At 43.4% G+C, this 27980-nt stretch overlaps 1 protein-coding gene across 1 annotated transcript in view; it reads left to right on the top strand.

Annotated features, from left to right (window-relative positions):
• The first annotated feature begins 202 nt into the window (after nt 1–202).
• APCDD1 (APC down-regulated 1) overlaps nt 203–27980 on the top strand; it is a 32485-nt gene continuing 4707 nt past the window's right edge. Inside the window, exons 1-4 of the mRNA XM_042798223.1 lie at nt 203–588; nt 9776–9959; nt 11327–11858; nt 25955–26276. Of these exons, the coding sequence (XP_042654157.1) occupies nt 531–588; nt 9776–9959; nt 11327–11858; nt 25955–26276 (1096 nt within the window). The 5' untranslated portion in view covers nt 203–530. The remainder of the gene's footprint in view (nt 589–9775; nt 9960–11326; nt 11859–25954; nt 26277–27980) is intronic.

Raw genomic sequence — 27980 nt, 5'->3', positions numbered from 1 at the left:
ACCCCCCCCTCCCACACACCCTCACCCCCCTTCCCATCCCCGTGTGCTCGCTGCGCCCCGTCCCCCGCCACCCCTTCCCGCTCCGTGGGAGCGCTGTCCGGCGCGGCCGCCGGCCGAGCGGCGGGGCCGCCTCCCCTCCCCGCCCCGGGAGGAGTCCCCACCTCCCGACCCCTCCTCCTCCTGCTTGGAAGGGGAAATATGAAGCGGAGCAGCCGCCGCGCTCCGCGGAGACGGCGGGGGACGCGGTGGCGGAGCGGGCATCCTCGGGCATCGAGCGGCGGCCGGGCCGGAGCCGGAGCGGGGCCGGGGCGGCGGTGTGCGGGCCGGGAGCCCTGAGGAGCGGGAGCGGCGGCGGCCCCCGGCCCCGGAGGGTGCCCGGCGGTCCCCGGCCCCGCCAGCCGCCTGCTCCCCAGCGCCGGGCCGTGGGCTGCCCGCGGCGGCGCTGAGGCGCGGGCGGCGCGGCGGGAGGCGCGGAGCGGCGCGGAGCGGCGCGGAGGAGCGGGGGGGAAGAGGCCCGGCGAGGCGGGGAGATGTCCGCCCCGTACGGCAGCCTGATGAGATACCTGTTCCCAGCCCTGCTGCTGCACGGTGAGTGCGGGGGCCGGGGCGGGGGGCCGGGGCGGCTGCCCAAGGGGTCCCCGCCCGCTGGGTGCTTTACTCGGGGTGCGCCCCCCGAAAAGCCGGCTGGCTTGCGAGGGGGGGCCCCGTAACCGCGCCGGTGGGGGCAGAGGGTCGCGGGTGGGTGTGCTCGCCCGTCGTGGACGCCGGCGTTGGGTCCCGGCTGCTGGGGCCGGGGGGTCTGGCGGAGGGAGGGCCCGTGTGGGTGCCGAAGCGGGCAGACACCTCGCTCGCTCCGCCCGAACCCCCGCGTTAGCGGCACCCCGGGCAAGGCGGGCGGGCGCGGCGCCGGGCGGCAGCCGGCTGGTGCAGGTAAAAACGGACGGAAAAACGCCCCGCTCCCAAGTTTTTGGCGGCGGCACCGTGCTGCGCGCCTGTGGCTGCTCGGCTGGAGCAGCTGGCCCGGACACCCCGCACAAAGATGCTCTCCTCACCTCCGAGCCGAGGGCCGGCTCTTCCAAACTCCGGGGAGCTTGGCCGAGACACCCAGCGGGACCCACGTCTCACCCGCAGGCAAAGAAAAAGTTTTTGCCATGGAGGTATGAGCCGGGGAGCCCTCGGCAGCAGAGTCTGCCAGCACCGGGTCTTGCACCCAGCTAAAAAAGTTTTGCTGCAGAGCACAGAGATTCTGGGTGTCATTACACGCTGTCCTTTGACACTCTCTCAGTTTAGCCCCGGACTAACATTTATCTGAAACTGCACAGCAGGCAAAATTTTACTGGGAAAAGGCAGTGTGTTTAAACTTAAACTTACAAGTTCAGCTTGTAAAACCATATTTAGGCACTTAAACAGATAACTCATCTTTCCAGAAAGCCAGTGCTCTTCAAGAGCAACTTCTGAATAGGAGGCTATTTAATGAGCTGCTTAGGTATGTCTAACATTTGGCAGCCAGATTTGAAAAATCTGTGCACGATATTGTTCTGAAAGAGTGACTCAACCTACTTGGTTACAGCATCGTTTTGAAGAGTGTTCCTATTTCTGAAGTACTTTGTAGCATCCAGCCTTCTTCAGTTAAATTTCTTAGGACCCCAAGTTTACTCATAAAAAGGGGAATTTGTTTTAACTGTTACAATGCAAGTGACTCACATGGATTCAGCATGAGATCTATGAGCTGGGGTAAGGATTTCAAAGCTATTCCTGGGATTGATTTTGTGGAGCAGGGATTGTCTCTGTCTGTGTTTGTACAAGTGCTAAGCACACAGATGGTATTTAATAAATAATAAAGGGTATGGGCTTCTGATTATGTGTTTTCTTTTGAAAAAGAGCAGGAGACCCTGTTCCTCAGGAGGGGGTTTTATACCCTTCTCACAGCTCAGCTATGAAATCCAGAGAACGTAGAAATGTGTTTTGCTGAACCAGACCTGACGGGACGCCAGAGGTGTTCCTTAAAACTCTGTGATCTGACATGTAAAAGTCGAAATGGGAGGTTTGAAGTTAGAGAGGGCAAAGAGAGGAGGTGTAATTACAGGGTTGGACTCCCCAGCTCATCTGCTTGGAATTACAGAGCAGAGCTGAACCCTGGCTGGAGCAGGAAACAAATCAGAGCCAGTGATCAGATCAAAACAGCAGATGCCAAAAGAGGATGAAGGACGAAAATCATCTATTTCTTCCATCTGTAGTTACATTTCACCAAATAACATAAACCTAAGTTCTTGTACATAAAGACAAACACCGCAGTAATCAAGCAGTGCACAGTTTGGATCTGAGCTTCAAGTGCTGGGAAACTACTGCCCTCTTACAAATTTGAAAATTACATCAATGGCATATAGTGCGCTGAAATGTATCCCATCTAACTGTATTTACCCTGTTAGCTTTAACTGGGCCTAGAGCTTTTTTTCTCTGAGCCATAGTCAATAGGAACATCCTTTGGCCAGCGGCTAGCCCAAATTTGTAATGTGTAAGAATAAGTAGCTGTCCCAGGGGATCGCAGTGTTAAGCCTCTTTACAGCATTTGATGTTTTCTTTTGCATTTCTGTCGCACGTGGCAATTTAAGGGTTAAAAGCAAGTGAGTGTGGGTGGGTGGCTGAGGCTTTTTTAGGGCGTAAAGCTTTATAACGCAAATTAAAATGTCCCTAAGCTTCTGCTTTAAGTACATTAAGAAATGCCTACTTCGACATCGCTGAATTAAAATTTTGAAAAACTTGTCCTCATTAATCAAGATAAAACCCGTACAGTGTCAAAAAAAAAAAAAAAAAAAAAAAAAAAAGGTTTGCAGCTGGATGTTGTCCATTATCACTGTTTTCTTTGCTTAGACAAAAAGCCACAGAAGTTTCAGGTGTCAAATGCTAAGATCATTCAGCTTCAGAAAACCTGATTAATAAAAGCTCTGTTCAAGTGGATTCAAAACAAATTTGGTTAATTTCTTTTGTAAAGGTAAACTTTTTTTTTTACAAGTACAGATGCTAAGAAGAAACTTTAGTGTATTTCTGATTATGTTACAGTTAGAGTAATGAATTAGAAATTTTAAAGCAATTTGTTGATAACATCATGAAAATAGTACTAATGAAGATGATGAAGACAGGTCTGCTAGGCTTTTCAGAGCAAAACTGTTTATGCTTTTAAAAGTTCTCTGGCAGTATTGTTTTAAATTAGTCACATAGAAATGTTATATTTCAAAACCTGTTCAGGAAAAGAATAAGTAAATGTATCGGCAGATATAAATACCTGTATCCATAAAATGGACAAACATTGTGCTCTGTGCTAGAGACATAAGTGACCTGTTCCCTCAGTCAAATACTGCATTTGGAAATCTGGCAGACACTAGAGGAAGAGGGGAAGACACAGTGCTTAGTGTAAGACTTGCAGAGTTTGCAGGGAGAGTTAGAAGATGGACTAAATTTTATTCACAGTTTCCACTTCACTCATCTGTGTAGCTTGACTGTGGGCTAAAAGGGGTAAGAAGTAGGTGTCATGAACAGTAAGGGCAATTTTCATGCTCTGTAGGGTGTCCATAGGAGGTAGGCTGCCAGACAATGAGGCCCAAAACCAGCCTGAACCACACTGAAGGCAAATACCTTCAGCCATTCAAGGCAAGGCTAGTATTTTATTACCGAAGCAACACTTCAAGGAGGGCTGAGAGGGGGTGGGATTATACACAGCGAATTTGTTTAGAGTTGTCTTTAATCTGCCACAAATCCTGTCAGCGCTGGGGGCAGTTCCGCAGGAATAAATCCTGGTGCCAAGGTGTGGGTGGAGGACAGGGCAGAGGTCTGCGGGCTGCGTGGCAGATGTCTCTGACAGCGAGCAGATGTTTCCTTCGAGGACGAGACCAAACTACCATCGATACTGAACTGCACTTACGGCCCAGTGCTGCACCCACTCATGCCAGTGGCAGAGGTGGGATTTAACTCTTCGGGGCTTCATAAAGAAGCCCAAGCTCTGGGCAGTGGTATTTCACCTTGCAGGGGTAGCAGCAGTCATCCCAATTAAGAGCCAGACTTCAACTTTTCAGAAGTTATTGGCTGTGTAACTGCTTGGTGCTTGGTTCTCTAACCTCTTCCAAGATGGGGCATGGAGTAAGGTCGGAGCTGTAGGATAACAGAGGACCTCAGTACTGGGCCTGTCAGACTTGGAGAAGTTTCTTTTTAGCTGTCCCACCTAAACATGCTTCAGATCTCTCTTCAGGATCTTCCATGTTCTGAAACATTCATTTTGCATCTCTTTGAAGGCTGTACCTGGAAACACTGTATGCACAAGAAAGGCAACAGATACACGTGAAAGGAAATCCTTGTCCTGTCTGCTTCCATGGCCATAAACCCCAGCTTTCCTTTCCCAACCCTTTTGTTTATAGTAGCTAATTTAGGTCCCAATCCTGCAAGGACTCTTTGAAGTTTCAAGTGCAGGGAAAACACTGGTAAACACAGACTGGGGCTTGGTAACAGGACATTATATTCTCCATGGCAATTACGTAAGTTTGCACTGTAGCTAAAAGCCTGTCACGGGCGTTATCTAACGCTATCCCACATCAAGAAAGAGAGTAATCCAAATGTCTATTTATTTAATTGTGCAGGGCAACTACCCAGATAAGGAGAGCTATAAACTTAATCTAGCCAATTATTCTTTATCTGTCATAAGGTTTTTCAAGTTTCAAACATGTTCTAACTTGAAAAGAGTTTGCTGCAGAAATAAAGCAAAATGTTAAAATGTTTCTATCAGAGACAAAGACATCACATATTTTGAACTTGTACTATCACTCAAGGTTGTTTTAATTCATAATAAAATTGTGCTTTTTTGGATTTACATTATTATAAATGAAAGAAAAAGTGAAGTGGCTCTGCTGAGCAATTCTAATCTGATTCGAGGTTTGAATCCTACTTTTAGGTAACATTTACTCTCCCACTTAGCAAAAGGTGAACCTGCTGAACACCTAGTAGCTTTGAGTCTGGTTTGAAGCGTTACACTTGGACATGTTTGAAGCCATGGTTTAGATTCTGGTAGAGGTGTTCATTAAACTGATTAAATCTAAACTGTTTAAGATTTGAGGTTGTTTGCATTTGCAAATTTACTTTTGCAATCTGGCATGATGTTTAGGCACAAATTAAATTATAAGAATTTGTGTTCAAGCACAACTGTACTTGTCGTTATCTGTGTTGCAATTGTACATTATTTGCATACTATTTTTCAGAAAACCAAAACATTTATTCTAGCAGCTTGAAGTTTTTTGCAGAAACGTTGGTGGAGAGCTTTGTCGTAGCCATTTTTGAAACACAGTTGGGTAACAGGCTGCCAAAAGATTGCCCTTTTAAGATTTGTATTTTACTTGCAGCTATGTGCAGAAATCTTTGAAGAACTTGAAAGTAACCTATCTTCCCTTAACAATTATTTTTATCTTGAATGGTTGTTCCCACATCAGATACAGGTTTAAAGGTGAACCTGAGAGCCTGAAGTCCTCTGGTGTAGTGTGTGCTCCTGTGCACATCTTACTGAGTGACAGATGTGCAGACCTTCACTTTCCCACTCAGATGGATGTTGCATCTGCTCCTGTAAAGTATGATCTGTGAGGGCCTGGGCAGGGATCCCCAGCTAGCTGTAGCACCTCCTATACTGTTTCCAATTAATTTGATGCTAAAGCTGTGGCCTACACTGCTAGCGCTTGATTATGAAAAAGAAGTTGGATATCTACTCATCAGAAAATGCATTTTGTTTGCTTTGTTTTTCTAGCTGGCATTTCTGATGGATTCTGGAATTTTCCTTTTCCTTTTGGACTTGTTCCTTTGCATAAACAGCTACCATGGGGTGATACGATCTCATGACCTCTGGTTGTGGTATAGCTAAAGTGAAAGCTAACCACACTCTTCACAGAATTATTGCTATTAGTCTCATGCAAAGACTGGTTTTTGTTTGAAGTCTGTCACACTTTTGAGTAAGAACGTGGTGGATTTTTTTTTTTTTTATTTAACAAGTGGGTAAGATTCCTTCATAACACACAAAAATTTAAAAGTCAGTCAGAGAGAGTCTGAGATACATGGTGTGTCATGGAGGTATTGAAATCTACCATCTGTCTGTGCTGTAGAGAAGAGCAGACTTGGATCTCTTTGAATGAAAGTAGTGGCTCCAACTATGTTGCAACTGCATCTTGGCTCCAAAGTGGATTTTAAAGAGCCATGAAATTATTTTCCCAGTTTCATGAAAGCACATTATAACCTTGAGCCTTCCAGCGATGTCCCATTTAACATGCCCAAATGGATCTTTTAAAACTAGTGCCATCATCCCTGCAGGAACACCTCGTTGTGCACTGCTGAGTGTGGAGCAGGGGGACACGGCGCTGCCCCGAGCACCTGCTGCGAGGAAAAGCACAGGAAGATGGTGTTCGGTTTACTGCCCTGTGTGGGAAGCATATCACCAGTCTTGGTGTTTGATCTTCAAATGGTACAAGGGGAGGTTATGGCTCCTTTGTGTGGTAGTTGTATGTACAGGCATATGTCAGTAAATACAAAAGCGTTGAAATGATTATTTGGTAAGGAAGAAGCCTCTGCTAAATTATTTCCTTGCCCCAGCAACACAAACATAGGTGAAGATCCCCTCACTGCCTTTTAATTTTATACTGTAATTCATATTCTGATATTCTTATCCTATGTAAGTCATGTTGCCTAGCATGTTTTCTACGTCCCTTCCTCTGTATCTGCAACCTTCATTATGTTCTCATGCCTGTTTTGATTACCTAAACTTGTTCCTGCTCTCATTTGTCAGTTGGATGGGTAGAGTCCCAAACAAATATGCTCTTCACAGTTACAGATCTCTGGGGCTGTCCACACAAATCTCCCTTTGCTCACTGGTTACAGTTTATCATTTTCAAGTTGCAGACAGAACTACATACATGTGACAGGGAGAGCTGGGACCCAACTGCTTTTGAGCTGTATCAAAGAAAAGACACTGTATAATGCCACATAAAGTTTGACTCCTTTTCAAAACCCACTTCTTTTCATTATTTCCTCCAGGGAATAATTGGGAATGCGGTTACTGCATTTTCTCCTTTGATATGTGCACATACAAGATGGTATCCTCCCACAGAAAGATTTTTGCTTGGAGAAATTAAATGCCCAAGTATGTTTAAATGAATCAATCACTCATTTTTGAGTGCATCTGTATTTATGAATCATATGACACGAGCTAGGCAAAATACAACTGCTTAAAAGCAAGTGGTATAATAAGTATGCCTTGTAAATAGTCACTTGAACCATTTCAAAATCTCTTGATGGCAGATTTTAAATGCTTGACAACTTCAAGTTGAAATGTAAATTTTCAAAGACTTTTCCAACTTGAGATAATTTGTCTGCAGGAGACATCCTGACAGCTATGTTTCTGTTGAAAGGACTGATGGCTATACCCTCTAGCAGGTACCTTGCAGGAGGTGTCGGTGTCACTTCTGATTCAAAAGATGCTCTGAGCCCACGGACAGGAGCGTTCGCTCCATGTCAGAATGAGGTGCCAAAGTAACGTGGGCTTTTTGAGGTGTGTGGAGACTTAGAGATAGAGAAGGGTGTTTAGAAGGCAAGCTCTCAGTCACTAGCTGTGATTCGTAACAACAAAAATAAATATACCGGTAAGCTCACCTGCACCTGGCTGAACTTGTTCTCTGGGTGGTGTGAAGGCCTGTGATATCTGCCCCATAGCCACAAGTTTTCAGATAAACCAAATAAACCCAGGTTTTTGAGTGTCAAGTGCTGCTCCAGGTGAGGTGGGATGCAGAGACGGCACAGCACCAAGCTGCTGTGCAGAGATGCTGGCTTCATCCCAGAAGGCTGTACCACCACATACATGGAGCACTGACTCTATCTGGTTAATCCTGTTTCTTCAAAGATATAGTCAGCTCGAGCAGAGCGTCACCCTGCCATGGCCATAACATTCCTGAAGCGGCTGTACTGTCTCTGGCTGCAGAATGGGAGTTGTTTGGCACTAACATGAGTGATTCTGCTCAGCAACATAGAAATGCCTTGAGAAGCCTTGCCTTCCAGAAAGGGAGAAGTATTGACCCCCTGAAAATCAGGCCCCTTTAAGGGCATCTCAGACAGCATGCTCAAATATCAAAGCATCTCTAGTATTTATTACCCTTTAGAAAGTAAGGCCGTAAATTCCCATTCAGATCGAAGAATTGTTTGTGACCTGCAAAAAAGCTACCAGATTTTCCAGTAAAGACTTTGTGAGGAGGTTGTGTTCATTAATCTCCTTAAATCTTGACCTCATTCAGTGGTGAGCACTGTTTACATTCAGGTATTTATTGTATTCTTTCTGATCATTCTTTACCCTGCCTACTGGATAAGTCCTTGCCTTTGTTTAGCTTAGGAATTGCTGGTTTTAGATGGTTGACGTGTATTTATATTTTCAGCAATACCATTTTCCCAGGTGTTACCCAAGTTTTTTCAAGAAGATATCAGACCTAGTCAACGTAATGAATCACTGGCACTGGTTTCTTTTTTGCAATAGGAAATGGCAAAGGTTTGAAACAGTGTCTACCTAAAAACAAGTAATACCGATTTTCTTGCAACCTCTGTAGCGATGCTGTGCGCTGCCCAAGCATGTGCCTAAGTGTTAGATGTGCCCTGGGGAATAAAGCATAGGATCCTGCATTAGGTGGCTCAGCACGGTGTAGAGTCGCACCAGGCACTGGTGATCCCCAACAGCCCAGTTCCTGAGCCAGGTCAGCCAAGAGGGCACCAGAAAAGATGGGGGTGAATCCCAGACCCTACCCCTGGGAGCACATGTTAGCAAGTCATCCCTCTCCCGAGACAGCTGCCCCAACCTCCCAAGCACAAAACCAACCCCTCCACCTCACCCCGTACTTGTTTTCTAGCCCACTGGTTCTTAAATTCCTTCTGGCAAAGTAATACAGTTTCCAAGCCATTATGTAAGGTTCATGTTTGTCACCTCTTAACCTCTAGATATGTGTTTTTCTTTTGATCCATGTTTTCCAACATATCTAAGAGCAGGCTGTGCCTAAAAGAGTAAAGATGCATTCCTTCTGAGGCTATGTATTCATTTTGTTCAATTAATATTGTGTAGAGAAAGCGCTGGTGGGTTTTGTATGTATACATTACTAGAAACCAAAATTACTGTCTGCTGCAGATAAAATTAGATTTCGAAATTCCTTTTCCCCTTTAAAATAAAAATAGCAGAATCTGCCTTTAATTGACCACCTCAGTCATCACAGAGGCTTCCTGTGTGCAGAGGTTTTGCTTTTAATATGTTTTCCTGTGGCTTTAAAGAGCAGTCTTTATTTGCAAGTTTATTATAGAAGCGTCCAAATTAAAGGTGGGCTGAAACCGCAAAGTTTATGTCTGGATCTGGATACAACTTTCTAAAAGTGTCAAGGTCCAGGTTTTTGATTGTCCTGACCAGAGATTACAGAGGTGTCTACAAAATTCAGGTTCAGAGCCACATCTCCTGGGTGTGGAAATGCAACACTCTGGTTCTAGCCCTTTTCCACAGTGTATTTTGTAAAGCAAATTTACGAAGTGGATGATTAGTGGGCTGACAGAGAGGAAGAGCTTCCCATATATTTTTTTTTTTCAGATGAGTAAAGAAATGTAAACAGTACTTTCCCAGACAAGGAGCAATGCAAACAAGTGTCATTCAACGCAAGATGTTCACATCCTCCTTTATTGTGTTGAAGCCCTTCTCAGCAGGTTCTCATGATAATTTACACTTTTTCTATCACAGGGCTGGGAGAAGGTTCTGCTCTTCTTCACCCAGACAGCAGGTCCCACCCTCGGTCCTTGGAGAAGAGTGCATGGAGGGCTTTCAAGGAGTCACAGTGTCATCATATGCTGAAACACCTTCACAATGGAGCCCGGATCACTGTGCAGATGCCTCCCAATATTGAGGGACACTGGGTGTCTACTGGGTAAGGAAAAATAAAACAAGATGCTTGAGTCATATATGTGGAAGAGAAGAGGGTAAGGAAGCAGAGAGAGAAGGATGAATATTCCCACTTTAAGCAGCAGGGGAAATATTTTCTTTAATATGATGCTCTAAATTCTGTTTGCTTTCTATATATTTATGCATCAAAGGAGAAGGAGCAATGTTATGTATATTAGAATAGCATGCTATAAAGTTGTCTTGATGAATCAATTTATAGTCTGTATTTTAAACAGCATGCTGTGAAATATCTTTAAATCTCTCCTAGAATAGGAAGGAGCCCAACAAGTTGCCAAAATGGATGTTTATTCAAACATAACATTGTACTATCTTTGACTTCATGCATTAGATCCATTGAATGGGTCCTTGTTTTCAGAGCATGTCTCTAGCACGGGTTTTATTAGCAAAAGAAATTAAGAAGCTGTATTTCACCAGGTCTCTTACTCTCTATTCACGATGACTTGTAATTCAGAGAGCTGTTTTGTTTTCTGTGTCTCAGCAGGCAATATTCATATGCTTATTTAAAATTACTCCTAGAAGGAAAGACTGGTTTTTTTTAAACAGAAAGGAGTGTATTTATGTTAAACAGTGTGGATGTGACAAGGGGGACAAGTTTGAAGGCACAAACGGACTTTCTACAGGAAGTGGAATTTAACTGCCATTTACACCTTCAGAAAAAAAAAAAAAAAAAAAAAAAGACAAACAAACAAAGAAAAATTACAAAACCTGAGTATTGCATGGTCCAAATTCAAGCCAAATAGAAGTTTTGCGTTAACAGTCAGATGTTTGCATTAACTGACACCCCTGTTATAAGTTTGAGTGGAAAAGCTGAGGACATGATCCTGCATGTCTTCTGCAGACCAGAGCTGGTGGATCTCCACTGAGAAGCTTCTACAGCAGCATAGAAGCCAGTACTTTGTACTGTTTTGTGGACACCTGGCATTTCACTTTCTGATGTTATCAGTCCGTTTGCTAAATCTACCATGTAAAAGGGAAGAATAGATGTTTAATAAGCTACTCCATTTTTCAGATAATAATTGAGTCACATGGTGGCCCCTAGACAAAAAAAAAAAGTGAAACATGACTCAGAATATTTAAAACTACAAAGATAAAGCCCTTAGATATGACCACCATGAAGCAGTATATTAATAACAGCGTAACAGCAGAGGAAATTGTTGGTTAACTGGCAGGCCACAGATGCCTAGAGTGTACTACCCATTCATGCCAGAGGGACGTTAGCACCCAAGTGTCTCTGTTGGAACCATGTGGGTTTGCTCAGTGTTGTTACCTGTAGTGTACATGATGTGCCATCTTGCTAAAATTTTGTTTCCATCACTTTCTGTCTTCCCACAGCTGTGAAGTTAGAGCAGGCCCAGAGTTCATCACAAGATCTTACAGGTTCTACCACAATAATACATTTAAGGCCTATCAGTTTTATTATGGTGGCAATCGCTGCACAAACCCTATCTACACATTAGTTATACGTGGCAAAATACGTCTCCGCCAAGCATCCTGGATCATCAGAGGGGGTACCGAAGCTGACTATCAGCTGCGCAACATACAGATCATATGCCACAATGAAGCAATAGCCAAAAAATTAAGTGAGTTGGTGAACCATACGTGTCCTGGATTTATACCAGAAGATAGTCCCTGGGAGCAGGATGTGAGCTACGATTTGCTGAGAGAAGAGAATGACTGTGAATGCACCAAAGCTCTGAATTTTGCCATGCACGAACTCCAGCTGATCCGCGTGGAGAAGCAGTACCTGCACCACAATTTAGACCACCTTGTGGAGGAGCTATTTCTCGGAGACATTCATACTGATGCTACTCAGAGGAGGTACTATCGGCCCTCTAGTTACCAACCTCCTCTTCAAAATGCCAAGGTATGTGTTTGTGTATGTGTATGCCCTCTTTTTAAGATACTAGTGATAAAGCCACCTTATTCAGCTCTTCTGAGTCAGTGCACTAGTGTAACCTAAAATGTAGCTGTGCTTCTAAACTAAGAGGTCTCTTGCAGCCGTATGGATGATGCAGCCAATTAACAAAAGATCACAGAACGTATCTTGTGAGAATAGTAACTTTTCTGTGGTTTATGTGACTGCATCAAATATGCAAAAAGTAGTCTGATGAACTAAGGTCAATAAAGGCTGCTCTGAAGATGAAATCAAAGACTTGGATGCAAGGGTAGGGGTGGTTGGCTGGGACCAAGGCTGTAGGCTAGTAGCTGAGAATAAAGTCTCATGCAGGACTGAGAAAGGAGAAGAGAAACAGGCATCAGTGGATGCTTCTATAGCTGTGGGAGTGCCAGGGAGAGAGGAAATCAAATTGTATCAGCATATGGAAGTTGAATGATCCATAAACTGAAGAGAAGAAGAGGAAATTGGAAGGTAGGAACATGAAAGAGGCAGCATGATGGGAAAAAACCTGATGGGCTGTGCAGGTCATGGATCCAGATGCAGCCGCACACATTAATGAAATGAAAAACAGGTGAATTTTGAATGGGGGTCTAATTCCATTTGATAATTCAGTTTTCAAAGGGGCCTCTAAGTGCCCTCAGCTTCATTGGGAACTGAGCAACTCATAGTAAGCTAAATAAAAATCAAACAGAAAGAGTAAACGCTGATGGCCTGTAGCAGGAAGACTGTCTATAGATCTTTCCCAGTGATATTTCAAAGGCAGGCAGCGATTAGAACCACATTGTCGGGTGCCGCTGCCACAACATCACTTTGAGCTAATGGCTTCTCACCATTTTTAATCATCTCGTCACAACCGATTCAAAACTCAGCTACAGTTTATCAGTAATAGCAGGAAACACAGAAGGGGAAGGGAGAGTTTTGATGAGAAAGTCTTGGCTTTCCCTTCCATTCAGAACCAGCTTCCCTGGGTTGCATCTGTCTCCTGTGAACATCAAATTTCAATAGTTCAGGACCTTATGTGATCTGCCTTTAATCATTTTAATAGCCTGGCCTAGGGATAATTTTGATCCACAGTCAACTGTTTCTATATGAAAGCTGTTGTCATTTCTGTCATTCTTCTCTCTTCAAGTGACCAAGAACAAATTTGCAATTTTTTTAAACTTCCCAAAATGGAGTTTCAGCAGCATCAGACGAATCAAAGCACATTTCTCATCAAAATTTTACTTTAATTAATTCAAACAAGCACATCGACTTTCTCTTTGCTTATTTAGGAGTAAGTGTTCTTTCCTAAATCTCTTCCTTGCAGGTATCTGTAGGCACAAATTATCTGACACCAGCTATATCTTGTATCTGTTTTACAAATAATTGCAGATCTTTTTCTGAACACATGAAACAGAGACATCTTGATTTAATTCATCCTAGTTGATTTTTCTTTTTTTCTCATCAAATCTAGTTGTATTATTATGAGCTGATATATAACATAGTAAATGCTTATGCTTCCACCTTGTAGTAATTTAATTAGTCAGAATGATCAGGTGTACTATCAACCAGCTTTATAAAGATAAGATTTTTGTCCAGGTCTGCTGTAATTTTAGGACACACCAGTAATGATTTTCCTGTCTGTCTCTTCTGCTATTGTAGCATCACTTTTTCCCTCTACAATATAATGCTCAAATTTAAGGCATCAAATCTTGCATAAGAGGTCTGTTTCTTGAGCCAAGTTAGCCAAATAAACTGTGAGAGCACTGAAACTCTCATTTACATTCACAAAGCCCATTATTTAAAGCATGATCTGATCCATTCTGACCTGAGTGGGTGACATCTCTATGTGGAATATAAGCCTGCCTGCCTGAGTCACCCGGCACATCATTATCTCGCAGACCCACGTGTCTGGGTGGGCAGGTCCTGCCCGGGGGTACCCGTGTGCTCAGGTCGGGGAGAGCCTGCAGTGTGGATCCCAGGGAAGGCTTCCACACCATGTATTTGCAAGAAATGTGGGAGAGAAAAAACAAGCCAACAGGTTACCCATTGGTATTCATGAAGTACAGTGCTTCCAAATATGATTTTTGGTAGGCAGGTCTTGGCAGAGGCTGAATCTTGAGGCTGAATTTATGACACTGGAAGCCCATTCATAACAGTACTATTGGCTACACAAAATGCCGTTACTCTAGAAAGCACACGTTAATTTTGAGTACACCAAAATATGTACAGATTCCAGCTCTCCATGATGAAACCGCTGTAGTTTAATAAACGGGGGCCCCAGGTCCTGACTTGCAGGCCACTGCTCAACTCCCAGTTTGGCCAGTTACGACTTCTGACAAGTCACATTGCCTCTGTTCCTCCTCCAACCACCGCCTGCATGGTCTGCCTGGCTCTCACAATGTATCTATAGAATGTCAGGATTGCTGAGACACCAGTCTCAGATGGAGCCCTCAATGCCAAAAGACGCACAGGTTTAATACAAATTTTAAGTGTGCAACAGCACAGCTCGTCTTTGCATTTTGTGGTAAGTTCCTCTTGTTCTGATTTGATGTGAGATTTCTTCTTTCTCAAGAGAAGTTAGCTGGGCTTGTTGATACTAGGCTTTCAGAACGTTATAAATAACAATACCCCTAAGAAAGGAATCTTTGCCTCAGCTGCCATGAAAGACTCCTGGGTGTTGGTTTGTACCTAACTGTGAAGTTCTCTATAGCAACAGGTCCTCAACCCAGCCATCTGACCTAGCATTTGCCAAATGTAGGAAGAATAGTAACAGAGATGGGGGCGTTTTTTAAAAGTCCAGGCAAACATACCGTTGAAAGGTTATAACCCTTCTTCTTTGAACTCTTTTCCTTTTCTAATTGTTGCTCCACTGGGACCCAGCTGAAAATGAGTTTAAATGCTAAATTGAGTTTAAAACTACAAGTCACAGACTCCTCTGGAAACTGGACACCATGAATAAATAGAAATGTTAAATCAACTTGTTTTTTTAAGGTTTCTACAGTCATACCAAGAGGTTGGAGAGGTCAGGAAATTGCTTCTGAAGTGAATCAGGTGTATTGTGTGGACTCTTTCATTTAAGGCTTTTTTCATTTCCTTTTTATTTATTTTTATTTTAAACTTATAAAGGACTGCCTAAAATAAGTTAAGAGGATTCACATTTTGGGTTAAATTTATAGTTAAGCCTCTATATAGAAGAAAGTTCCACCCAGCTCAAGAGTTTCCACAGCCTGTAAATTGGATGTGGTAGCCACATTCATTACTTATGTGGTTGAAATGAATGGTAATTAAAAGCAAATGATTGCTGGATAAGTTAGGAATGCCAAAGCCACATGATCAGGACTTTAAACAAATAGAATTGGACCTTCTCCAAATTCCTGCAGCGATTTCACCACAGGATGGTAAATCAAAAGGGTTGTCCAAAAACCAGACAGCTTTATGCTGAGCTACAAATCTGAATAAATACACAGATTACTTTATCTCAAGTGTTCATATAAAATCAGGGAGCTTTTAAAAATATATAATATGTCATCTCTTAAGGCTTTATGAATTCTCTTAGATAAGAGCATACCTTACCTTAGACAAATTCCTCCTGTAACATACATGGAAGTTCCTGAGTGCAGCTGATGCACAGGTCACTGTATAGATTTACCTTAGCAGTCCTCTAACCTTGCTCAAGATACCAACTAGGACTTGCTGATGAACGGGCCTGAACATCTTTGAAATCTCTTGACTTTGCAAGTTTATCAAGGGATGCGAGCTATTGCACATGCAGCTTCTTTAACCGGCAAGAGAGAGTACACGGGTGGAAAGGGCAGGACAGGGCAACTGCTTGGCCATCATCATGCATATTACACAAAACATTCCTGATTAGGACAAAGCCAAGGAGCCTGGCTGATTGGTCATAAAGTCACACCTTATTTACAAATGCATACAAGGACTTGTAGGGTGAAGGAAGACTTGAATGCAGTATTTATTCGTTATGCAGAAGGGCAGAAGAAGTTTTCAGAGATATCTGCTCTAAAACTACAGGAAATGTGTACAACAGCAATACTGGGACACTTACTTCACATGTAATTGCCTCAGCAATAGTGCCTTGTAAACAAAGAGTTCCTTGTGCTATTTTGTTGTCTAACAGAGTAACGGGAAAGATCAGAGCAGGGCTGTGCTGACTGGTCATTCTAGTTAGATCATTATTTAGGAATAAGGCTGGAGTGGTCTGGAACATCACAAGAAGCATAAAATATGCTAGGATAACCTTCCATCTGCCTTTGTCATGCTCAAACATTTGCTGGCCACACACTTTCAGTAAGACATTTTCCCCTGAAAATGCAATTCCAATGGATTGATTCTCTATTACAAGTTTATTTGCTGCTGGGAGCTGACTTCCAACAGCACCTGGCATTTGCAGCTAATACAGATTCAACGTATGGAGACTGGTGCTTGGGCTCTCCCTTAGCCAGGCAGTGAAAGAACAAACTGTGCCAAGTTTTTTGTGCATTTCAAAATGCGAGTCTTCACTTTTCTGAAGCTTAGTAACTTCATCTATAGCGGAATGCTATGTACTTGAGGAGCTCCCAGTAAAATGCAAACATAAGTTAATAAATAGATGTTGAACATGTGAGGCACCTCAGAGAAATATGCAAAACATTATGTCAACCAAAAAGGGTAATTTGGAGGACAAAGCTCCTTTTTTTGCCAAAGTAGTACCACTAGACTTCTAGATTAAACCAACACTTGAAGGGTTTCTTTTGTTCATTATTACTTGCAAAAGACTCTTGGTTAGGGAAATGATGAGGGGAAGCAATACAAGAATATTCAGAAGAATGCTCAAAGTTAATTCCAGGTTTATGATCAGTAACTGCGTGGTGCCCTGCGGAGGTAAGAGAAGCAAACAGCTTCTAGCTGGGGCTGGTCCTTGCCGCGCTCGGCAGAGCTGTTGGCTGTGGCCTTGCAGAGGAGTGCTCCTCTGAAAGGGGCACTCTGCACGGACTGCCGACACCAGCGTTAGTACTAGGCAAGGGCTGAAGCAAGAGGTTGCTTTTCACTCTCTGTGTGAACCTTCAGAAGCTGAGCGTTGCTTTTAAAACCCTATTCATCACTGTTGATTTGACTACCACTATCTGTTCTGCAACTGCAGTAAAAGCCTGCCCCAACACAAATACAGTACCAGGGATGAAAATTAGCTATTTAGCCCAGCAAAATAAATTACAGGCCTTCAGATCAACTCATATGTATCTAAACTACTAACATCTTCCTTATTGTTGGCATCTAACCACAATTGCCTCATCTTTTGTAAGAGAGGAGGGAGGACTTGATAATATTACTGCATGGTTCAAAATGTTGTATAGGTTGCTTTTTAAAGGCATAATAAACACGTAAGTCAGCTTTATTTTGGAATACTCTGTTCCTGAAGATGGACATTCAAGCTGTCCCTTCAGGTTTTCCAGGAATATTTTTGTTGATACTTCCCAAAATATTAATGTCACCACAAATTAGTATAATTTTAATGTGATAAATGACATGCAAGCACATTAATCTGACAAAAAGGCCGGTTTTCTATGTGTTCTTCTATTTTGCCCAGGCTAAAGTAGTTTATATCAGAAAAGAACCACCAGAAGACTTTTGCATTTCATGTCGATTGTGTTTATTTCAGTTTTATACAGGGTTGTGCAACAGAATCAACATTGTAGATCAGACAGTTGTGTAATGGAAGTGCCTTCAAATTCCTTCACTATCTTTCCCTTCATGGGAGCAGTTAATAAAAAAATGTTCCTCAATATCTTAAAATATATGGTATGCATTTGCAGATAAATCTGAACATATATCCACCCTCCTTCCTGCTTGCAGCTCCTCTGTTCCCCACCAAAAGAAATCCCAAACTGACAACCCTGTAAAGGAGTTACCACTCTCTCCAGCATTTCACTCGTTTCAAGATTTTTAATTAAAGTTTTAAATCTTTGCTATTCTTCATTCAGTTTGGCAGGCTGAATTATAACTGTGTCAACCATGCTTGTCAACTCCCAAGAGCCAGCCTAATGCACATTAGCCAACTCAGCTTCATATGAGGTCATGGAAAGCCTGCAAATTATCACTTTTGTGGTGGAGGGAGATTGTAGCCGTTTGTTCAAGTGTTGTCTTATTCTGCAGTTATCTAGAGCGGTGGAGGAGCTGAGCTTGATACTATACTGAGCAATTCATAAAAGTGTCCTTTCTGTGGACTCGGCTCCTTGGCAATGTGAGGCAAAGTTATCTAACTTTTTTTTGTTGAGTTGGAAGCATTTTCTTGAATTGACATTCTCCTGAGGAGCACTCAATTACTAACACTAAAACCTGGCACCCGGTTTTCTCAGGTGGTGAGGTTTGAAAGCATCCTGACTAGGCATGCCCCCTCATTCCAGTTCCATCTAGCCCTGCCCGCGACACACCGTATTCGGGTGGGTGTGAGAGATCATTGCTAAGCATGGCTTTTCTTTCCCTCTCCTTCAGTGCTTTCCATCATGGTAATACATGCATTCACACAGTAGGGGTTTCCTACCCCAGCTTCTGTGACTGTTGGACCCTGCAAGATCCCAGGCCACTGGTCATGTCTGTACTGCACACACAGTTCAGGCCTGAGCCTGCACTTGAGGAAACCCAACGCCTGGCTCCTCATCACACCTCTCCCTGCAGCGAGGATATGCTGGGTGCAACACGCCAGCCACAGCCACCGCTGCGTGGCCCATCCGGTGACATTGCAGGGCCAGTGTCAGACAAGCTGGCCACAGGATCCACCCTGAAAGGGAAGCCCCCGATACAAAAGCAATCCAACCTTGTGAACAACCAGAGACTGGGTTGCCTTGTGTGGGCTCCACAGCTTGGTCAGGAGCACCTTCCCCGGTGGTGGGAGGGTGCAGAAGGGAGCCAGAGTCGGTACTGGGGCTTTTGCTAGCCTTTGCTTCTTGCGAGACTGTATAGATGCAACCTGTTCTCCTTTTCCAACCACAAACGAGACCTGCATCTTGCCACACACTGGTAACCAGTGCAAATCAAGGTTGGCCAAAAGTGGTTTTATATCAGCTGAGAACCTGGCTCAAGTGTTGTAGAAATATTATTAATGTCAGTGCATGACTTGATAAGGCAGGATATTGCTACAGAAATTTGAAGTGATTTCAGTGTGATATTACTGCAACTCAGTGGTGGCGGCGGTGGCAGCAGCCCTTGAGAGACCAGGACCAGCTGGCAATGGTGTGGGGGACAGGGGGGAAAGGGTGTACTTAGAGTAGCCACATTGAATATCTGGGTTTGAATAAAAGGTGAAAGTTGAAAGGCCTGAGCCCCAAGGGAGCCGTTACAGAAAGAAGTCAATGCTCTGCCAGGGGTTTCGGGTTGGGTTTTGGTTTGACACTGGCATTGCTGTTGTGGGAAGAGGAGAGCAAGGAGTTGTCCAGAGGTGGCCCAGCCGATTGCAAAGAGCGTGTGCTTTTCCATCTTGCTGAGGCAGAGCTGATACCTGACTCTCTTAACCAGGTTATATGGCATGGAAAGGATGTGTCCACTGTGCAGTGCCTCCTGACGAGAAACTCTGGGAAATTGCTGTGTAATTTCATGCAAGTTTAAAGACCTTGCAGGTATAAAGCAAACTGCTACTGAGAAAACTAACTGGGTTCTCAGAATTGTCCACTGTTTTTCCTTAGCCTGGGTCAGGTCTGAACAGCAGCAGTACTGTGTCCCAACACCAGGCCTCCTAGAACAGCAGTTGCCATATTTTCAGATAGTTTAGGACCTTACTACACATCTCTACCTTCTATGCTTTTATCTTCTTAATGTGTCTGGTCTGATAAAGTACCAACTATTTTCAACTAAAAAAGATGACAGAGAGAGCCTGTCAGAAAATGGTCAAAATTCTCCATTAAAAATATAAAAAAACCCACCCTAAAAATGCTATTCTCGTTTTTTTGAAGAGAAACATTTGCTTTCCAGGGAAAATATGAATGCCAGAAAACAAAATTTTTCTTTGTATTTCTCTTCCTCCAGACTATGTATACTCAATGAGGTATTTTCCCATGTCCTTTTTAAAATAAGAATCTAATGAAAAATATCGCATTAATTTCTCAGTCTGTTCTGCTAAGAATGCACTGCGTCTCTCAGACTCTAAGTAGTCTGAGAAATGAATCTGCCCATTAAAAAAATAAGTTATAGTTGATATGTTAATTTGCCATTATGTAAATAGTCAAATATTAGAATAGTCATCTACTGCAACTCCACAGGAGAAAGGTTGAGTTACAATTTGTGCTATTTCAAATAGTGTTTTAAAATTTTCAGATTGAAAGACAGACATATTTGCAAGATATAAAGAATAAATAGATAGGGGAGAGAGCACATATGTTTGAACAAGGACTTCAGTTGAAAAGTAACTATTTTCAGCCTCCTCTTTACTATTAGTGCTTGTTTGTTTTGGCCCTAAATACAACTTGCTGTATATCCTGCAGGTCCTCTCCTTGATATTAAGCATTGTTTTCAGCTTCTGCTTGAGCCATAAGGAAAGGGGAGATTTTCAGTAATTTTGAAAAGGGTTTGCTCCATAAATGTCTTATTCTGTAACAAGAGCATCGAAATACAGAGGTGTTCAAAGAAAACTAGAACACCTCCCAAAAAGATCTTTCTAGGTGTTATTCAAAGCTCATTTCACTATTGCTCGGAGAGCATCCCAGTTGTGTGATAGTTTTTTGGCCTGGGCCATAAAAAACACTATGAATTGATTAGAGGCATATTAGTCCTAGGCAACCATAGAATCTTGTAGAACTTAAGAGAAAATTAAATTATGCTGAGAGAGTTTATGTTTCTCACTATCCACAGCAATTGGGAAAAAGATCAAGGAACCTCATCCTTGTTTGCTTTTTTTATTAGAAACATCCCTGCTTGGCTTCCAGAGCTTTCTGGCCCTGTTACCACTTCAGTTGAGGCAGCAGGAGGGAGGGATAAGGAAAAATGTTGGTGGAAATTTTCAGATCACAAACTGTTTTCTCCCTGACTACAAGAACTGAGGTTCCAGCCAGAGATTCAGACTTGTTTCAGCCCACATGGCCTCATGAATTAACTCAGAAATTGGCTTTAAAGAAAAACCCGGGAGTGCAAAGAGTTGGGGCACCAAGGATTTGGCATTGCAGAGCTGCAAGGAGGCATCCTTCATGGGAAGGGGTCTTCCAGTCATTGGGCAACAGCCATTTCAGGGACTGGTTCTTGTAGCAAGACCCCACTATTGAAATTATTGCATCGTACACCTAAGATACCCAAAACATAGAACAGGTGTTCATCCTGTTCACTGCTCATTTTATGGCTTTTTGGTTTATGTCATGACTAAATGAGCTTTTTATTAGAGAGTACTTAATTGTGTTTGGGCTCGAATGTCCTCTGCCTCTGTTCCCTATTTCTTTGAATGTCTGTTTTTAGAAAATAATCTCTCGCCAAGACACATGGAAACAGAGTGATTTGCAAGGCCTCAGCTAGTGTAATTAAGAGCCAAGAGCAGCTGACCTAAAAAAGCAACAGTGAAAAATACAGTCAATTGTTAAACATAAACTACTTCATAATTAAGTCAAATTGCCTCATAACAAAACTAGATCTTTCCCTCGTCCATTACTTGGACAAAAATCATACTGAGGGAGTTTACATGTGGCATATTCTTCCACTAAGAAGTTCATAACTCTGTGAAAGATAGTATCACAGGAAAAAAAAAGGGTTTATGAGGGCTAAGATTCAAGAGCTGGTCTCAGTGAAGCGATGCGTTCAGGGTACGGACATATGAGGTGCCTGACCCAGCCTGACGTCTCACTGCTGTGCAAGGGATACTTCTGCTTCCCTCCTCACTGCCCCAACCTCTCCCTGTCCCACTCCCTCTTCACTGCAAAAAGTGCCCATTCACCTCAGCCCCTACATCCAGGCACATCATCAGTAACTAGAAGGCAGCCAGGCTGGATGTTTCTTAGCAGTGCAGCTGGCCAGACCTTCAGAGCTGGTGCAAAGCCTTCAGAATTAGACGGACTCCACAGAGTTACAGTAGTTCAGGACCACAGAGGTCAAAGAGCCAGGTGGAGCTACAGACAACCCACAGAAATCGAAGTGAAGTTTCGCAGTGAGTTAACCTGGGCCTTCCTTAAGTTTGCCCAAGGACTCACCTCCACTCAGTGTAATGGTAGCCAGCATAGTTCCACTGCATGAGTCTTATAAGTTTTGGAAAGTAACTCCTCCTTATGCCTCAAGACATGAACCCACCCCTGATAAGGAGAAAGGTGCTACTTGTAGTTATGAAATTTTTTCCAACATGGAGCTCCATGGACCTTCTTCTGCACACTCTACTGCTGGCCACAGCCAAGGGACTAAGCAGCAGGTGTTACCGGTCTGCACCTTCTACACTCCCAGTATGATGAAGAAGACACCAAACTATAATAGCCCCTGCCCAGCATCAGAGCCTTGACTTGAAATACCCATGTTTTTTAATGTCGTAGAGATGAAACATTAAATCACTGGTAGAAGGAACAGCAAAAAGAGCATTTATGCTTGATAGTCCTTCCTGGTCAAAAAATAATGTTGCTGCAAATAGGATGATTACAGATCTCCTTCTTGTCCATCCACTAGACCTGAGAAACAACAGAGAAATCCCACAAACAGCCAAGGGTGGCCAAGAAGACAACAGGCTGGGTTTCCATTTAGTTTTCTTCAGATTTTCAACAAGGACAACAGAAACCACTGGTTCCCAGGTTAAATTGCCTTGGCTCATAAACTGGCTGTGGAGGACAGGTTCCTGAGAGGGAAATGTGAATATAAACCAAACTACCATACTGCACTGCCAGGGTCTCCTCTGGGAAATGATACGAGTTTTCAACTTCAATAGAGAAGGAATTGTCTCCTACAGATAGACCTGGTCTGCAGAAATTGTCTTCTATTATTGACCAATTCAGCTCATATAAGCTATGTTTAGTTTTATAACACTGTCTTTTCCTTGCTTTCTTGCTTCACTTTATGTGAATGGGGCAATCACAGCAATAAAGTTACTGTCATCGGTGCAGTTTAATAGCCTTTAAAGTGTTAGGGAGAACTGGCGGCAGTCTGCCCCACGGCGGGACAGCCACGCTGGAGAAACAAGTGCTTGATAGACACTGGTGTCTTCCACAGAGCAACCCCTCCGCCTGCATCACTGCGAGTGTCTGTGCAACGCAGCAGCAGCATCTTTTGGATGTTGATCTCCAAGAAGAAAAAGCGTTACACTTCAAAAATGTGTGTTTTCTCGGTGCTTTGGTTGGCAGTGAACAGAATTGCACACCTCATCCGACAGTTTTCTTGCAGCACCAGCAGCCCTGCCTTGGATGGGGCAGATGCTCAGCTTGTGGCATCCCTATTCACGGCTGGAGCTCAAGGGAAACAGGGCGGCTCTGCTGCTGCCCGAGATGTGCCAAGGCAGTCCACACCTTTCCCCAGCACCAACTCATTTCCTAGTAATTTCTAAGTCATCTGCCCCCCAGCAATCCTGAGCCGCAAACCGCCCAGTAAACCAGACTGCTTTCTGGAGAAAAACACTGACGTCCTCTGAAGAGAGCTACAGATTCAAGGTTCGTAAGTCCCAAACAAGCTTTCAGATGAAACATGGTGACATTTCCAAGTACTGATCCAGGCCCCTGAATTTTCTGTCTGCTTTCTGACAACTCAGTGTTCTTATTTAGCCTCCTACCAGCCCTGCCCCAAAAGGAAGAGCTGTAATTGTCTCTGTTTCTATGAAATGAGGAAGGTCACACAAGAATTCTACAGCAAAATACAAAATGTAACTGGATCTTGGTTCTGCTCTTGACTATCAGAAAATCCAAACTGGAAATTGCAATCTCAGAAAACAGCTCAGTTTCACAGTCCTTATGAGTTATCTGTGATTTCAGTGTTCAGGAGAACCAGATGTTTTGCACCAGCCTCTGCTGTCAGTTACTATGGCACAAATCTGTGCTAACTTCACCAGTTGCACTTAAATTACTCAATTAAATATTCTTTCTATTTTCACTAAGATACTAATGGTCCTTGCACCTGCTTGCAGAATTTAGCTGAAAAATATATCTTAAAATTAGTTAACAAGCTTCACAGTGGGAAAGAACATTTTAATAACATGCTGACATGTAGTTCCCAGAAGACCATGTGTTTTGGAAAGACCCTCTGAAGGTCACCAAGTCCAACCTCCTTCCTCCTCAGAGCATGACTGTTGGCCAGCACAGGTTCAGATCAATCTGAGCTACATCATTTGGAGTTATTTTGCACATAGACCATTATTCTACATCCTAGGCATGTAGAACAGCAGACTTTTCAATGATTTCACTGTCTTTTGGTGTCTATCTGGTCTGAGGTGGGGGCAAATATAAACTGTGTTTAATATGTACAAAAGGGATATATTGTGGGAGTTGTATTTGATTCTGTGAGGCTACTCATGGTCATATTATTGGAAAAACTCAGGGCAGTAATGAAAGTTGTGTAAATGTCACCCCTAAAGTGTGCCATGAATTGAAGGCAGTGAGCAGAGAAATGCTGACTCGATAGCAGCTCATGTGAACTTTAAAGTACAAGCAATGAATATGAGCACTTACATTATGGAGGAAGCTGAGAGAGATCTCAGAAAAGAGGGCTGGAAAAAGAGGACAAAAGGAAAAAGGTTTTGTATAAATCTCTCTCCCCAGTGGCTGTTTCAGCTCTTAACTCAGTGCACGCTGAATTGTACCTCATGAAAACACCTTGCAGCTTGAACAAGGTGGATGTGAGTAACCCCCACCAGTGCATTCCTCTCCCTCCAGGAAGGATCAAGTAGTGTCCTTGAAAGATGAAGGCACAAGCTGTCTGTGTGGTCTTTGCTCAGAGCGCTATCCCTCCACACATCACCAGCTGACTAGAAAGCCTCTACCATCAGGTCCCGAGATGTAAACAAACAGCACATTGCCAACCCAAAACAGGCACTAGTAAAACAGAATGCACTGCTTTTATCTTGCGGGGTGTCATGCATTTATTCTTCTTGATCTAATAATTTGTCATAAATGAAGTGAGTTTAAAAATTAGTTTTGTAATCCTTTGTTGTCCATAAAATTTACTTCAAGGTTTAGCAGAGCAGAGAAAAATGCTAATGCTGCTGTCTCTCTTGCCATTGAAAAAGTGCAACATACAGTTTGAAGAGAGAATAGCTAGGCCAAACTCTTTTGCCAACAAGACAAAACCTTGCAGAGTGGAAACAGGCTTAGGAGCAATGCACGAGTCTCTAGTTTTATTTTCTGATGTCAGGTGTCAGGTGATGTCAGCATGAAATTCCCTCCCCTCCTGCCAGAGACTCAGAGCCTGCACACCCCTTGTAAGAGATCCCTGGAGCCCACGGATGGGGCTGGGGGTACCCAGCTGCTCAAGGCTGGTGCTTGCCCCACAGCAGTGAGCTGCCGTGAAGCCCGGCAGGCATCGCGCACCCCATTCCTGCCAGAGAGGGCCAAAAACCTTTCACCATGTCTGACGGCAGCCAGCCAAGTTGTATGCTTCACAAGCTTATGTTAGGGCTCAGAAAAAAAAAAAAAAAATAAAATTACTAGTTACTGTTCTCCCAGGCTGCCACCTAAAATGAAAAATGTCCTTAGGACATCTGTGTCTATTAACAGTACCCAAAGTTAACAACTAAAAGGAAGACATGCAAAGTAAGAGCTCAGCAAATGTATTAATTTCTAACACAAGAGTTGCCAAGTCCCTACCATAGTAAACTACCATCTGCCAGCTTCTCATATGATTTGAAGGATAAAGTCAGCCTTTTCTAGATCCTATAAAAAGCTGAACTAAAATTAATTTCAGATAAATGCAGACGAGGGAGTTAATCTCTTAATTGTTCTCCTGCTGTGCAGCCTTATACGTACAAAACCAAATGGTGCATGTTTCAGGTGCTTTGAAGGGCGAGAACCTGCAGCAGAACACTAGCAAGATAAGAAATGACAACATATTCCTTAAAATGTGGTGCCGGTGTCACTTCAGCATGAAACAGATGGCCTGATTCATTGCTCTGTATTGCGGGTGATGCTTAACAAAGGTTTCTCTCTGCTTTGTTTCAGAACCATGACCACACTTGCATCGCGTGCAGAATCATCTACCGGTCAGACGAGCACCACCCTCCCATCTTACCCCCCAAGGCAGATCTGACCATAGGGCTACATGGAGAGTGGGTGAGCCAGCGCTGCGAGGTGAGACCGGAGGTCCTCTTCCTCACTCGGCACTTCATCTTCCACGACAACAACAACACCTGGGAAGGTCACTACTACCACTACTCCGACCCCATCTGCAAGCACCCTACCTTCACCATCTACGCCAAGGGACGCTACAGCCGGGGAGTGCACTCATCCAAAGTGATGGGTGGCACGGAGTTTGTGTTCAAAGGTAGAGTGGCTTCCTACACTGGGGGCGGAGGTGGTCATGTAGTTATGGACCAGAGCAGAGTTCGCTCATAATGATTTGGTGGCTGATGATTTCATTCTGTCATTTGCAGGGGTAAGTAATTTCTTGGGAAGTTCACAGGCTTTGTGCGAATGCCCAGCCAACTATACAGCTGCACAGCATTTCACACCACTGAAGCAATACTCTTTTGGGGCAGAGATCTCTAGGTACAGCACAAGAAAATAAGATTTTGCATCACTAAGTTTTGGAGGCCAGACTTCAAGCATCTAAGCAAAGCATCTAAGATTAGATCTGTGTCCCAGGGCTCCTTCAGTAGAGATAAAAAAGCACCTTCAGAAGGCATTTCAGGTCTGAAGTGGTACAAATCATTTTTTGTCAAAGACAGATGTAGCAGCATGTGTATTTTCATCAGCTTCCAAGGAGCCCTAGAGCAAGTAAGGACTTGTCCCTAAAGACAGCTCTGATTAATCCCACCACAGGGAAGACTTGATGTATCTAACCAAAACCCCTCCAGTTCTTTGGGAAGCAGCGCTCGGTGCTGATGCCACCCAGATCCCTGTGGCTGAGAAGCCTTCCTGTGCAAACAGCCCCGAAGCACCCTGCTTAGAAAGAGCTCAGTGGCTTTAACCACTCACACAAACAAACATCTCCAAAACACAACGTCCCACCATGGCGCCAGCCCCAGTGGAGCCTCTGGAAGCCCCAAGCACTCTGTGGGCTCTTCTCCTCCTTATTTCAGTTACCATGTGAGAAGCATAAAGCTTCTTGCATGGCTCCAATTTAGGAAAGCATCTAACTATGAGAAATAAATTACTAATCTGAGATTTTCATAGGAACCAGGAGATACGCTTGCCCATCAGAGCTTTTGCTCTTACAGCTGCATGCAGCATGTCCCAGCTCAGATCCTGGGGTGAAATCCAGTTTTTGCTTGAATTTCTGGTTTATGGTATGCCAATTTACCTCACAGACTGAGGTCACTAATTTGTTTTTGCTAAAACTTTTAGGTTCACTTTCTATAGATGACCTTTTACACCACCTAGGACAGATAATGTGAACTGTAGAGCCATTGAGTTGAAAATCTGTTTATAAAACTTCAGAAGAAAAGTCCCAACAAATCTTACTATAAAATGACCTGCAAGAAAATTTGGGATTTTAGTGTTTTTGGAGGCATGAGGGCTGGTCATTTGCTTCTGTTTTGGCCAGCACCAATCTGTTCAGATCCCCTTTTCTTGATATACAGTATCACATGCACACCAGGAAAAATCTCTATTCAGCTTCCATAGGCTCAGTTTGGCTTTTCCCAACTTTTTATACTTGGTTGAAAAATAAAACTTTATGTGCCTTAAGCTCCTCTGAACTACAAGCAGGTTAGAACTGCAGAAGCTGCAGCACTTCAACATTTGATACTGCAAGCTGCAGCCACTGTTTAGATATGAGAAAAAGTATCTCTCTGTAGTTCAGCAATACTTTATAATTCATGCAAAAAAGGACAGATAATACAGGAAGATAGCACAGCTGTGGTGCTTTCCAAATTTTCCAATTGGAACTAATTATTTCATTAGCTTTACACGGTAACAGATGTTAAAGAATTATGAAAAATACATTATAAGCAGCCCTACTTACAGATTAATATAGACGGTAATAAAACATGAGTCAAGTTTTACTGTTTCCTCTTTTACCTATCTC

Source organism: Tyto alba, unplaced genomic scaffold, assembly GCF_018691265.1.
Source record: "Tyto alba isolate M040663 unplaced genomic scaffold, T.alba_DEE_v4.0 Super-Scaffold_27, whole genome shotgun sequence".
In the NCBI taxonomy this organism is placed as follows: domain Eukaryota; kingdom Metazoa; phylum Chordata; class Aves; order Strigiformes; family Tytonidae; genus Tyto; species Tyto alba.
The sequence above is the reverse complement of the archived record's forward strand: the minus strand, read 5'-3'. Positions and strand labels throughout refer to the sequence as shown.